The sequence below is a fragment of the Rhododendron vialii genome, chromosome 10a (assembly GCF_030253575.1).
Source record: "Rhododendron vialii isolate Sample 1 chromosome 10a, ASM3025357v1".
NCBI lineage: Eukaryota > Viridiplantae > Streptophyta > Magnoliopsida > Ericales > Ericaceae > Rhododendron > Rhododendron vialii.
Window position 1 is genome coordinate 32,544,054 of NC_080566.1, and position 13,804 is coordinate 32,557,857.

General features: G+C 39.5%; 2 protein-coding genes across 3 annotated transcripts; both read left to right on the top strand.

The window, feature by feature from the left end:
- Window positions 1-1,068: 1,068 nt before the first annotated feature.
- LOC131303134 (uncharacterized) lies at window positions 1,069-2,655 on the top strand. Its single transcript, XM_058329926.1, has 3 exons — window positions 1,069-1,075; window positions 1,685-1,812; window positions 2,032-2,655. Exons 1-3 carry the CDS (start codon window positions 1,069-1,071, stop codon window positions 2,653-2,655), a joined length of 759 nt encoding a protein of 252 aa, XP_058185909.1.
- Window positions 2,656-6,094: 3,439 nt separating this feature from the next.
- On the top strand, window positions 6,095-11,468 carry LOC131302461 (uncharacterized). 2 transcript variants are annotated; one of them, XM_058329125.1, is made up of 3 exons: window positions 6,095-6,500; window positions 8,262-9,001; window positions 10,642-11,468. In XM_058329125.1, exons 1-3 carry the CDS (start codon window positions 6,198-6,200, stop codon window positions 11,156-11,158), a joined length of 1,560 nt encoding a protein of 519 aa, XP_058185108.1. In that variant the 5' UTR covers window positions 6,095-6,197; the 3' UTR covers window positions 11,159-11,468. The 2 variants fall into 2 exon arrangements, with proteins under 2 accessions (XP_058185108.1, XP_058185109.1); XM_058329126.1 differs by having other exon boundaries at window positions 6,143-6,500; window positions 10,656-11,468.
- Window positions 11,469-13,804: the final 2,336 nt, after the last annotated feature.

Sequence of the window (13,804 nt, forward strand, 5' to 3'; positions counted from 1 at the left end):
AATTTCACAACTAGAATATTCTAGAGTGATAGGAAGCTTGATGTATGCCATGACTTGCATGAGACCAGATATTGCATACGCAGTGGGGAAACTAAGTAGGTACACACATAATCCGAGCGATGTCCATTGGCACGCAGTTAATCGGGTATTGAGGTATCTAAAGAAAACTATAGACTATGGGATAGTTTATAGTGGTTATCCTTCGGTTCTAGAAGGATATTCTGATGCTAGTTGGATAGCCGAGAATGAAGATCACTTGTCAACAAGTGGATGGGTCTTCACACTTGGTGGAGGAGCAGTTTCTTGGGGATCTAAGAAACAAAGTCTCATTACAGACTCAACTATGGCAGCTGAGTTTGTAGCACTAGCAGCAGGGAGCAAAGAGGCAGAGTGGCTAAGAAGTATGTTGTGGGAGATACCCATGTGGCCAAAACCTATGCCACCTATATCTTTGCATTGTGATAGTCAGTCGACTCTATCACGGGCTTATAGCCAGGTGTATAATGGAAAGTCCAGGCATATAGGACTTCGACATAGCTATGTGAGGAACTTGATTACAGATGGGGTGATAACCATTGATTATGTAAAATCAAGTCAAAACTTGGCTGATCCTTTAACAAAAGGTCTTGCAAGGGATTTGATGTGGAGAACATCACAGGGGATGGGACTCAAGCCCATTGAAATCTAATCACTCTTGGTGGAAACTCGACTCAACGCTTGAATAACTTCAAGTCTTGGGTTCAATGAGCAAAGTACACCATAAGTTGTGGTTGCAAGCATTTTCCGATTTTATCCATCCCATGGTAAATGCTTGGTACCTGTAATGTAAACATGGAGGTTAAGCTACTTAGCTTTTAATAGACTTCTAACGGTTTGTTAGGTTTCAAGTGCTGTAGTTACAGGGGCACTTTCAAAGTCTACCTATATGAGTGTGAAGGTGGTGCCGCCTTCTATGGGTTCAAGGGCTAGGACTCTAGAGCGCTCATGAAATTCAGGATAAAGACACACGGCCAAACCACGTGTCGGCAAATTTGAATACCTGAGTCAGGCAAGATGCGTGCGTGAGACATGTCCGGTTAGTCATTTAAGGATCGCTAGTTCAAAGACAAGTCTACTATGCTTTCCGACTAACTTTGATGTGTTTTCACTAGGTGGTTGGTTCAAGTCGTGAGACACCTTCATTGATGCACAAGTCTTTTCAAAAGAACCAAGAAAACTTTTTCTCTATTTCGAAAATGGTGGGGGATTGTTGGAGTTTTTCAAAATAAAAGGTTGCGGGAGGTTATTCGTGAAAAGGTGCGACACCTTTTCACATGGGGTATGACTTTACGTGAATAGTTATTACACCTATTAACTTAGGGTGTGACTATTAGAATGGGGTGTGATTGTTAGGAAGGGATGTGATACATAGAGGTGCCTCCATGAGGCATGACTCTTCCTAATTAATTATTTGCATGAAAGGGTGCCTACTAAAAGGCATGATCCTTTCTCATAATTAATTGTCTCCAAAAGACATACCCTTTCTAATGTGTGTTTACAAAAGACACAACCTTTCACGTAAGGGTGCCTATAAGTCTATAAATAGGCCATTGGTTAATTCATTTGACACACCAATAAAATATCCAGAAACTCTCCTGCTTCTCTGTCTCGTTGTTTTCTATACTGTTATTCCGTTATTCTGCAGAAACGGAATTAACAGTACTTGGTTCAATTGATTCTCATAGGCTCGGTATTCTGTCTGTCCTTCGTTTGTGCGGACGCAGGCAGAAGATCATTGATCGGGCTTCGTTTTATCCTCAGAACAGATTCGCTGTAACCCGGTGCACACCAATTGGTGGGGGCGAATACTGTTTTCGGAAAGCGACGACGTAACGTGACTCGAAGCGGTTTCCATCAGTTTGTTCAAGTTTCAGAAGGCTCCAGATTTTGAAGGTTCCAATTTTTGCACTAACAAAATTCAGAGACTTTTTGGACAGAAAAGGAATCAATAGAAAGCAACTGCTTCATTACCCTGAATATGTTTGGTTTCAGCGAAACAAATTGTGCCAATCCATTCATGTTCCTGAAACCTCAGATGAGGGTCGTTTCTGGGACTTATTTTACGCCTTCCGATCTATTAGTGAGCTCAAAAGTAAGGGAATCCAGGCTAGGCGTGGCAGTACCGATAACCAAAGGGATATTAAGTTCAGATCTTCCTTCTTCTTCTTCGCAGTGCTCGAAATTCCTCCTCTTATGTTGAATCCCTGTTTCATTATACATAATTCAAACCAGATTGCGTACGAGTTGACACCAAACAATCCTACCAACCAACCCACAATGGCTTACATAAATTTCCTGAAATCTCTTATTAATAGCGCCGAAGATGTGAAAGAGTTGCGTGCAAATAATATACTACTCAGCCCCTGCACAAGTGATGAAGAAGTGGTCGACATGATCAACAGCATCCCCACAATCTTTGAAGAGGACTTCACAATATATGCGAAGGTGAAGCAGAGCATTCAAAATCACTATGACAATAAGGCGAAGACTTGGATTGCCGAATTGATTCATAACTATTTCAACAGTCCGTGGGCATTCATCGCTTTCTTTGCCGCGTCTGCTCTTATTATCATGAGTTTTATTCAGACCTACTTCACAATCAACCCTCGCAAGTGATTGGTTCACATTTTCAACATCACTTGTGGCTTGGCTTGGCTTTTTTTTTTTGGGTTTCTATTTGTTCTCTACTTCCTGTTCCTTTCATGATGGTTTGTATAATCATGTGGAAACCTGTTTTCCAGAGAGCTAATTTTTTTGGGGGTTTCTATTTTGTTTTGATGAGTCAGGAGAAGTATGGTCCACAAGTCCATCCACATATTAGTGCAACTGACAGCCCAGTTTGCAATATATTGGCCCAACCTTATCAGGCCAACATACTTGGTGCTTTCAGTCTCTCAATAATAAGTAGTCAAATAGAATCGACTTGATGGGTCAAATAGACCAATTTAGGAAAAATGACGGCAGTATTTTGATAATTAATACTTGTCAAGGATATTTTCAGCATTAAAAAATGTTCTCAACATGTCCTTGACGGGTATTAATTATCAAAATACGTCATGGGCTGTCATTTTTCCACTGATTTAAGGGTAGGAAATGGCTCCTATCCACTCCATATATTAGACTTCACCAAACTGTTGGGCTCATGCGGCCTATCACAAGTCAATTATGTATTTATATAAATAATTGTCAGTATTGGTAAAAAAAAATTATGAATTTTTGTATTTTACCTTAATAATGGGATATAAAACATAGGGAGTTGAACGTAGATTTTTTATAAGTAACACTTTCCTTATAATTTTTATTCCTCGTTCAAGTCGCCGCCGCACCGTTTTTACTTTTCTGCGTCTTTCCCTCTCTCTCTCCGTTTCTTCAAAGTTTTCCACACCCATCCTCTCGATCCTCTCTCCGTTTCTTCGGCTAGTTAAAGTTGGGCTTATTGGCTTTGTAATCATAGTAGTAGGAAGGATTGGAATTACCATAATCGTAGAAGAAGTTTATAGGTAATATGACTTGGGAAAATGCTAAAAACAGCTTAATGGGTTGTCAATAAGACATGAAAATAACCAATATATATATATATATATATATATATATATATATATATATATATATATATAATTTTTTACGTGTTAAAGCGTCTTGAAAAGTGTTAAAAGTGTATCAGAAATTGTGTTTTCTTATATTTTTTTGCCTTATTGACAACTCAGTAGGCTGTCAATAGCTTAACTATATAACTTATTCTTGATCTCTAATCCTATTGATAATTGGAATTAATTTAGTTAATTTCAGCAGTTATTGCAAGTTTGCTTTTATGTTTCACACTTGTGAGGCAAAGAATAGAAGGAAAAAAAAAAGGGAATAAATATTCACATTTTCTTTTCTGTTATTCACACCATTTTGTTTTTGTTTTTTAGTGTTGAAAATATATGTATTTTTTATTTTTTGTTAAAACACAAAAAAAAAATATGAATGTGGATAACAAAAAAAAAGGAACGTAAATATCAATTTCCAAAATAAAAATTATTTCATGTTGCATATATGGAATTTAACTTGTTCAGCCTTATAACGATTGATTGCTTTCAGGACACTGTTTTTTTTGATAACTTAAAGTTCTCATAACGAGTGATCGATCCTCGCCCATTTTCGTAACATTCAAAAACAGGTCTCGATCCGATGATGTTTACCACCTCGATCATATTTTGCGTAGATAATGTAACTGCTAAGTGGAGATTAAAAGTTACGAGCGGCTCAGAATCACACCGTCGGATTTAATGGAGCTCAAATACGGATTAGGCAAATACATTAGCGGCAGTGATGCTGCAGTAGGGGTGTGCATGGGTCGGGTATGGACCGAAACCCGACCCGACCATATCGGGTAAGGAAAATTCAGGCCCACAACCAAACCAACCGATGGTATAGACCCTTCCGCGAGCCCGACTTTTTACCTCGGGTCGGGTCGATTCTATCCTTCGAGTGGGTTAGACCCCACGGGTAAGGGACACACCAACCCGAAGTCCAAACCGAAACTCGTATATTTTTTTATAGAACCCAACCAAAGCACTTGTTCAGAGCCGCCTGAGACCCTTCGTGTCGGGTCAAGTAGTCGGGGATTTTGCACAGGCCTACTGCACAGCACGTGCTCAAATTCCTGGAATGGGAGGGGCTATAGTGCACCCGCCACACGCACTACACTGTGTAGTGCGGCCGATTCGACCGTTCATCTTAATGCGAACGACTTGAATTTAATCTAAACTTCTACAAATTTTTGCCATCCATTATTCGAATGAAAATTCAAACCGTCCATTGTCGAGATGAACGGCCGAATTAGCTACACTATAAGCACAGTGCAGGTTACACTACAGCAGTTTCGGGTCCCAAATTCCTATACAAAGGTTTCCAAAACTTTTGCAACGGTTTTGATTGGCCTAAAAATGGCATCTCACTCACTTTCCGCTTTACTTCCATTTAAAGCAAGAACTAAAATTACTCCCTACTCGCAATTTAGAAGCCAATCATCTCCAACTCCTGCGCCCACCGTTACTACCCTGTTCCAGAATCCGAAACCTAAGCCCACTGTACACGTGGCAATCTCCCAAAATCCTACTACATCACCGTCACATTACATTAGCCAGACCCATATCCACTCCTTTGTGAGTATTTATCAATTAATCGATGCACTGATATCGTTTCTGCTGAGCAGTCAATCCGACCATTCATCTCGACATGAACGGTTCGAATTAAATCTGAACGTATACAAATTAGAACCGTCTATTGTTCGATTAAGATTCGAACCCTTGATTCCCAAAAGAGATGAGCGATCGGATCTACCGCTTGAAAACATCCCCATCACACGGTCTTATAAATCAGTGATTCTTGAAAATAATTACTACAGTACAACATTATTCCCGATCTTTTCAATCTTTAGTAAAATGAGTTGGTATCACCGATAAACAAATGAAAAACTCCAAATAAGATGAATAAAAAGACACTGCATCTTTTTTCGACCGAAAAATAAGTTCAAACCGGTCGAAACCGGACCGGTATCACCCCTACTAGCAGCACTATGGTGAGACCCCATTTTCACTGCAACTTAATAGCTTTTGTAAAGTTATTCATGCTAAACTAAATTTTTTGTTAAAAATTTAAGTTATTTTTTGTCAATTTTTAGCTTGCCAGTAACGCCCCTTGAATGTTCAGGAAAAATAACTACCGCTAAGATGTCACAATGCCACGTGGCAAGGTTATAGTTGCTGGAAACGGAAGGGCTGTCAAGCACCCCTGGAAAGTAAGGGTAGGGTGGCCGATTTGACCGATCATCTTCACAATCGACGGCTCGATGCTTTGCCGAAGAATCAACGGCTCAGATTTATCTGTACTTAGGTTCAATCTAAGTCTTTTATGACGAGTAGACGATGGGATAAACGATCAAATCGGTCGCTTGACACCGCTTTGCAAGTAGCGACATCCCCTGTCGGTATGGCAGTGGCACACCATAATTTTCCCTCGTTCGGACAAAAGATAGAACTAAAAGATACAGATCTTCCCGCCCCCAGTCAAGTCAACCCTCTCTCCCTCTTTCTCTCTCTCCATAGAAAAGGGAGAGCAGAGCAGGGGGAAAAAAAAAAAGGACAGAGAAAAAGGACAGAGAAGCCAAAAGAATGAAAATGGGGATAAAGAAATCGGAGACGTTGACGCTGATACTGGTGAATCTGGCCGGAATAATGGAGAGAGCCGACGAGTCACTTCTGCCCGGAGTGTACAAGGAGGTGGGGGCCGCACTCCACACGGACCCAACTGGGCTGGGCTCCCTCACTCTCTTCAGATCCATTGTCCAGACCTCCTGCTACCCTCTCGCAGCCTATCTAGCCACCCGCCACAACCGCGCCCACGTCGTCGCCCTCGGGGCCTTCCTCTGGGCCGCCGCCACTTTCCTTGTCGCCATTTCCTCCACTTACGTTGAGGTACACCACCTTCGTCATATTCTCTCTCTCTCTCTCTCTCTCTCTCTCTCTCTCTCTCTCTCTCTCTCTCTCTCTAAATTACATGAGTGTATACATATAACTATAATCGAACCAAATAAAATCGACCCTAGCCGATCCAAAAAAAAGAAAACTGATCCTAGGATCAGCTATATGAATTCGTTTTTTCGTTGACCTTTTAGGTTTCATGGGAATACAATACGGGCCCTTATTTAGGTGGGTATGTACGATATGCATCATTCGTCTAAATCGACTTGAATTCATAGCTTGGAGATTAGAATTCATAACACTTGGGACATAAATTTAGAACATTTATTTTGAATTAGTAAGATATACTCCACATTTTATGAGCTGTTGTTGTGATTTTTTTAAAAATGTATGACTTTTTTTTGTGCATATGAATATACAAATGTTATGAATCTTATTTATAAATGTTAGAAATTTTTATGCGAAATGTTATTTATTCAAAGTGATTCAAGCAGTTGCATACCGTTCACAACCAAACGGTGGTGTACACACCCAAAATGTCAGTATCATTACAATGGGCTACAATACACACCCAAAATACGGGTGTGTATCATATGCACCCCCAGAATTGTTATGATTCACAAAGGAAATGTCATGAATCGTATTGCTGAAAATGTGCGATTTTAGTATAAAAGTTACGAGATGCACCAAAATGTTATGATTCTAGTGAAAATGTTACGAATCCTAAACATTACGGATTCTATTTCTGAATAATTACGATTTTTTAGTATAAAAGTTGTGAGATGCACCAAAATGATATAAATCATAGTGAAAATGTTACAAATTCTATTGCTGAAAGGTTACGAGTTTTAGACCAAAGTTACGAAATACACCAAAATTTAATGAATGAACTATACAATAGGTGTATATGATACACACTTTTAAAGGGTGTGCATTGTATACTTTCCCCATTATAATATTTACGTTCATACATTTGAAGAGGAGTTTAATCCTTGACTTCCTTTCTTCTGGCACTTAAGTGCACCCCTGATTGCTATTCGACCAAAGGCCTCTTGGCACAAAAAATTGATTGATAACTTGGAATTTTAGGGGGGGTGTTCCCATACATGTTTGGAAGTTCTAAGAAATTTTTTCTACCCAAGAGACTTGGAGGAGCCAATTCCATAAAACTTTTCCGAACAAACTTGAAAAACTAGTATAATTAGTGAAAATTTGGAGTTGTGTTTGGCCCACAGGCAAGCCCTTGTGTCCGCCCCTGCTCACGATCTTTTGTATCGCTTACGAATCAAGTCATTATTTGTTAATTGGTCAATGATCTTGGAATAATGAAGAATCCAGTTTGATTTGGTTTTATTGTAAGCGTTCATCTGCATGTTGTTGCGTTATGATGAGAAGCTTGGCTCCACCCCTGTACACATGTATATCTCTTGAAATTTTCAACTATAGTTTTGAGTCAGGATAACACAAACATAAAGGTACACATCTCAACTTGGCAAAACCATGTTGCACAAACTTGTCATTAGGCCATCTGCATAGATATCTCATAATTTCATAAATTTAGAGCAAGTCCAATTTTATAGGGTACACATCTCAACAGGCAATCCCCTCACTGAGTGTGTACAGATTATGATTGTATATTACGCATTCAACTCGGCAGACAACCTCCTGAATTGTCAATGTGACAGGCTGGCTATTGTTTTTCATAACCCAATATTTGTGTCATGCGGCGCTTAGTTGTTTTAAATGGTTATTCAGGTGGCTGTTTCAAGAGGTTTGAATGGGATAGGACTTGCCATAGTCATACCATCCGTTCAGTCCCTTGTTGCAGACTCAACCGATGAGACCAACCGTGGAACAGCTTTCGGTTGGTTACAATTAACCGGAAACATTGGGTCCATCATCGGTGGGCTTCTTTCGGTGCTGTTAGCCTCAACATCTTTCATGGGTATCGCAGGTTGGAGGATAGCCTTCCATCTGGTTGCCTTGATTAGTGTTGTTGTTGGTGTTTTGGTCCGTCTCTTTGCAAATGATCCCCGCTTTGATGAAGCTACAGCTCAAATTCCTCATAAACCCTTCTGGACAGAAGTTAAATACCTGATTACAGAAGCAAAATCGGTAATCAAAATACCATCTTTCCAGATAATTGTTGCACAAGGTGTGGCGGGATCTTTTCCTTGGAATGCATTGTCATTTTGCCCTATGTGGTTAGAGCTTATTGGCTTCTCCCACAAGAAAGTGGCATTTCTATGGACCCTTTTTATTATTGCTGGTTCGCTCGGAAGTATTTTTGGAGGGAAGATGGGGGATATCCTCGGGCAACGCTATCCAAATTCTGGGAGGATAGTTTTATCCCAAATAAGCTCCAGTTCGGCTATCCCTTTAGCTGCAGTGCTGCTGCTACTATTGCCTTATGATCCTTCCACAGCATTCATGCACGGTTTTGTCTTGTTTAGTATGGGATTAGTCATGACGTGGTGTGCTCCAGCCACAAACAAGTATGTCTCTTCAAACTCCATGTTATTCTTCCCTAGTTTCTGTGGACCAAATAAATGGAAATATGAGCTTTTAGGCATACTCCTTTTGTCCTACTAAGAAGCCCATATACGGACATGTGACACGGACACATATGCAGGCTGTGACTGTCAAGGGAAAGTGACAAAACCAACAAGATTGGAAATATAGGTATACGTGTTTGCACCATATGGCTGAAACATATGCAGGCCGTGAGTACTGGCCGTCTGTCAGGATAGCCTATCATTCCCTGCCTGAAGTATGCTACCTAGAATGTGAATCAGTGTGATACATGGACCAGGAATGGGAATGGTGTAAACCCCATGATCCAACTATTACATAACCGTTGAATACATAGAGTACTCTTTTACAAATTGGATAAATAACTGCTAATGGTATATTGTGCCACTGTTTGGATAACAATAGTCGGTTTGTTTACAAGTTAAGGTGGCTGTGCCCTGGTTAACTTCGTGCCATTTTCAGTTTTCTTCTGATCTTCTAAGCAATTGAAGTTGAAGCATAGCAGCATTTTGTTGTTTTCATGAAAAAATGGTTGTGTTAATTTGTATGGAAAACATTTTTTCTTTATAATATATGTCTACAAGATGATACTACTCCCTCTGTCTCTTAATGTTGGTCCTCTACCCAATGTTCTAAATAGCGCTTGGCGCTAGTAGGGCGGAGACCCACCTCCAAGCCACCTAGGCGGCGCCAAGCAATTCGGCGTTTTTTTATTTTTATTTTAACAAACTATTATCCAATCAAACTATATTCTATGTATCCATAATGCAAGTTCAAAGTTCTATATAACCATAATACAAAGTTTAATGTATAAACCCAAATAAAATTAAGTAGTAGCAACTAGCAAATAAGTTGAATAAGACAATAAGTAGAAATAAACGAGATCGGAGATCCCTAATGCCAAGTTCAAAGTCCATCTCCTTCCTTTAACTCTTCTCCTCCATACCCTTCCAAAACTTGATCTCCATTAGTTTAATACTATACATTTTAGGCCTCCAAAGACACCGATGACGCCGCCAAGGCTGCCAAGACCGCCGAGACCGCCATGGCCGCCAAGGCTGCCTAGGCGGCCGCCAAACCTCCATGGGCGCCAAATCAAACGCCAAGGGGTATTAGCGTGGCGGCAGGACACCTCCAAGCGCTTAGGCGGCAGCCATTTAGAACACTGCCTCTACCCCATTTTAGGATGTCTCACAATTACAGTTCACTTTGATGGGTGGAAGAAAAAAGTGTCTAAATTTTCAAATCTTAACCTCCACAAATTACAAAAGTAATCTTAAAAGTGTAAACTTAGGGGGCAATGTTGGAAATCAAAAATCCAACTTTATAAGGGACGTGCATTAAAAGTGAGTATGTTGTGCGAAAAGGGACCAACATTAAGGGCTAGAGTTAGTTGCATACTGCAGATTTCTCTGCTTGCAGCAATTGCTATGGACTATGGTATATCCTAGAGTGGACATGGACAATCTTTGACCTTTCATTTTTCCTTCAATTTTTATCTAGAAGACGATATTAGCATTCTGCAGATTTCACTGCATAAACTATATATTTACTATGTTATATTATGAAACTCTTCATTAATGACATATTGACATGTGTACAGTCCAATATTTGCAGAGATAGTTCCCGTGAAATCTCGAACGAGTATTTATGCTTTGGACCGATCTTTTGAGACCGTTCTAGCTGCATTTGCTCCCCCAATTGTTGGGCTACTGGCTCAGCGTGTTTTTGGTTACAAACCAATTCGAAACGGATCAACAAGCTCAGAAGAAATTGAAACAGACAGAAAGAATGCTGCATCATTAGCCAAGGCACTTTACGCAGCAATTGGGATTCCTTTCACAATATGCTTCCTCATCTACTCTCTCCTCCACTGCACGTATCCAAGAGATAGGGATCGCGCACGAATGCAGACCTTAATAGAGTCAGAGATGCAACGGATGGAGGATTCGCCTTCCGTAGAAGAATACTCTCGGATTCATGTTCTGGGATCCGATGTGCTGGGGCAAAACGAAAGAAGTGTGATTGAAGGGGAATACGAAGGAGACGAAAGCCTTGATTTCGACGAGAATGATGAGAAGAGATTGATTCCCCATGAACAACCGGATTCCAGCAACTAACGTTTGGAAGCCGGTTCGCGTAAGTTGTACTACCACCTGACAATTCCATTTATCAATGACGATCTCCTCCTACATGGTTCCCAGAATTTGGGACGAAAGGTTGTTTGCATATCTTGTTACCTTTTATTTACTCCTGATTAAGCTGTGAAGAGTTCATTTTTTTGGTTTTGTATAGACCCAATTTAAACACCTTACCAGTCTCGTGTCGTTGCGATGTTGCACTCAGCATGCAGAGATCCGAATCACATGTATTTCCAATTTTCTATATAGATAACAAGAGTTATAGTCCATAATATATTTCTACTTACTAGTTTTGAGAAAGAGGCGAGATTGTGTGTGCATATACGTAACCGTCATTTGATATTGTACCCACAACAAAAATGGGCAATAGTTTAAAATTTTAGTGGGCTTTTTCACACATATATGAGAACTTTATAAACTTTTTTTTTTTTCATTCAAGAGACTTGTAAGGGCCAATCGTATATAACTTTTTTACATATGGAACTTAAAAACTCGTATAATTAGTGGTTAGTATTTGGAGTTGTTCGGGGCCTGGGCACCCGCCAGCACCCCCTTGTGTCTGCCCCTATCAGCAATATATAGCTATGTTTTGTCGTTGATTCTTGTTAGATTCCCAATGGTCCATTGAGTTTAATTTCCTTTTTCTTCCATTTCAATCTTTATAGCATGTTAAAACTGCTCTTCTACAGTGTATTAGGGGAAAGGAGGGGAACTCAATAAGGTTACACTCTACTTGGCCCCAACTCACATAAGGGTTTTGTATTTAGAGAAAAGATGGGTCAAAATAGAATCACCACCCACAAAATCTCCAAACGTCAGTTTCATTCGTTCTTCAGAAAAAACTAGGTTTTCGGGGCTTCTGCCTTTCTGGAGATTCTTCATCATATTTCTCTTCTTGACGGTATTTCTCTTCTTGATAGTTTAGTTGTGTATATAGAGAGATATTTTCGAAACCATTATAAATGAGGATATCATCCATCATTTCCAAAGTATGAAAAGTCGTCGAGGTCGATTGTAAATCGAAGCTACATTTTGTTATTAATATAAATCTACTTTTTGATTAACTTCTTTCAATTAGCAACTAGAAAAAGTGAATTATACATAGTTCAAATTTTTCAACCCCGCTTATCGAAAATCTTGACTCCGCCACTAGCCACGTGGTGTGTCCAACTAATAGTGAGTAGTCATGTGCTCATCTCGTTTCTTTTTTCTCCGGGTAAGATAAACACATGACTGAGGTATTAATAGGGCACATAATTAGAAGACTAAACGTAGTGGTGCTTCCAGAAGACTAGAACACGGCTTCTGTTTAGGACGACTCCCATAGCAATCCAATTTTTGACTGACTCATGCTGTTTCATAGCCATGGGCTCTATATACCTTCGTGATCCAAGCCATTAGACAAGTCCATCATTGGACATTAGTAGTCATATGATTGGGTCACATTCTCATTGAAAAATGGTCACCCATAAGATTTCGCAGCTGCCGATATTATTTGAGAAACACACAAGATCCCCCAAAGAAACACGCAAGGATCAACCATCATGCTGGAGACTCATTGAGGTGAATTCAGATTCCATAATCATTATTCTGTTTATAATACTTTGTCATCATCACCCTAATAACTGAGGTCTCCATCATCTTATTTAAAGACCAAACTGCCTGAGACTCATTGAGGTGAATTCTGTTAAAGCCAACAGAAGAGGAGGATAGGGCAATAGCTGCAACAGCAGATCTAAACACCAGGCAATTTTACTTCTTTCTACTGCCCCTCTTCTTGGATTATGGAATACCCACAATATCATTGATTGACTTCTGTTTTCATTGTCCTTTTCCCATATCCTTTGCCTCGTCAGATGGGTTGAGATCCACAATTAGCTTAATACCCTGACTCCTCAATAAAATTACCTTGGGTTGGGTTAAGATCATCCACATCCTTATGATTTAAAAAACCCACTTCTAAGATATTCCAAAAGCCTCTATCAAACTTCACTCCATTCGTAGCTGGATCATGAATCATAGAGTCAACGTCCAATATCTCATCGATATCCTTATTGATATGCTCACTATAATTCTTATCCTCTTGTATATCTGTGAAATTCTTTGTTATGTCAATGAAAAAAAAACTAGTACACAACGTTGTTCCAACTTAAAACACTTACATACATGAATAATTCTTGTGATCATGTCATATCACGAGCTTTATGATTGATTCCATCATTTTTGGGTAGTCAAATTTATGATCCTATCTTAGTCCTACCTGGTCTTATTCTTGCTATTAAAACCCAATCAACTTTATCGTGGCATTAACAGAACCATACTCGTTTCAGAAATTTCATTAGGTTTCAACCTTTACAAGTTATTATTACTCTGCGGTTGTTTATAAAATTACCCTTTGTATGGACTCAGGTTATATCTAGTGTTCCTACCATCGAGTCCACCAGTCCGGTCTATTTTGATTTTTTTGGACTATTCGGACTCACAACAATGATCGGTTCTACTGTTCATTTGTGGAGCTCATTAAATTCTTTAAGCATGAGAAAATTCATGTTCAGCTGATACATATCAATCATTTATCAAAACACATTTATCTTGAAACAAATGCATTATGCACACTAATCAAGG

Excerpts from the sequence above, each read along its gene's own strand:
- LOC131303134 (XM_058329926.1), top strand. Across the intron at positions 1,813-2,031 it reads ATCCTCAGAACAGATTCGCT|CGAAACAAATTGTGCCAATC; the intron begins GTAACCCGGTGC and ends GTTTGGTTTCAG.
- LOC131302461 (XM_058329125.1), top strand. The coding sequence starts at position 6,198 with ATGAAAATGGGGATAAAGAAATCGGAGACGTTGACGCTGATACTGGTG. Across the intron at positions 6,501-8,261 it reads TTTCCTCCACTTACGTTGAG|GTGGCTGTTTCAAGAGGTTT; the intron begins GTACACCACCTT and ends ATGGTTATTCAG. Across the intron at positions 9,002-10,641 it reads TGTGCTCCAGCCACAAACAA|TCCAATATTTGCAGAGATAG; the intron begins GTATGTCTCTTC and ends ACATGTGTACAG.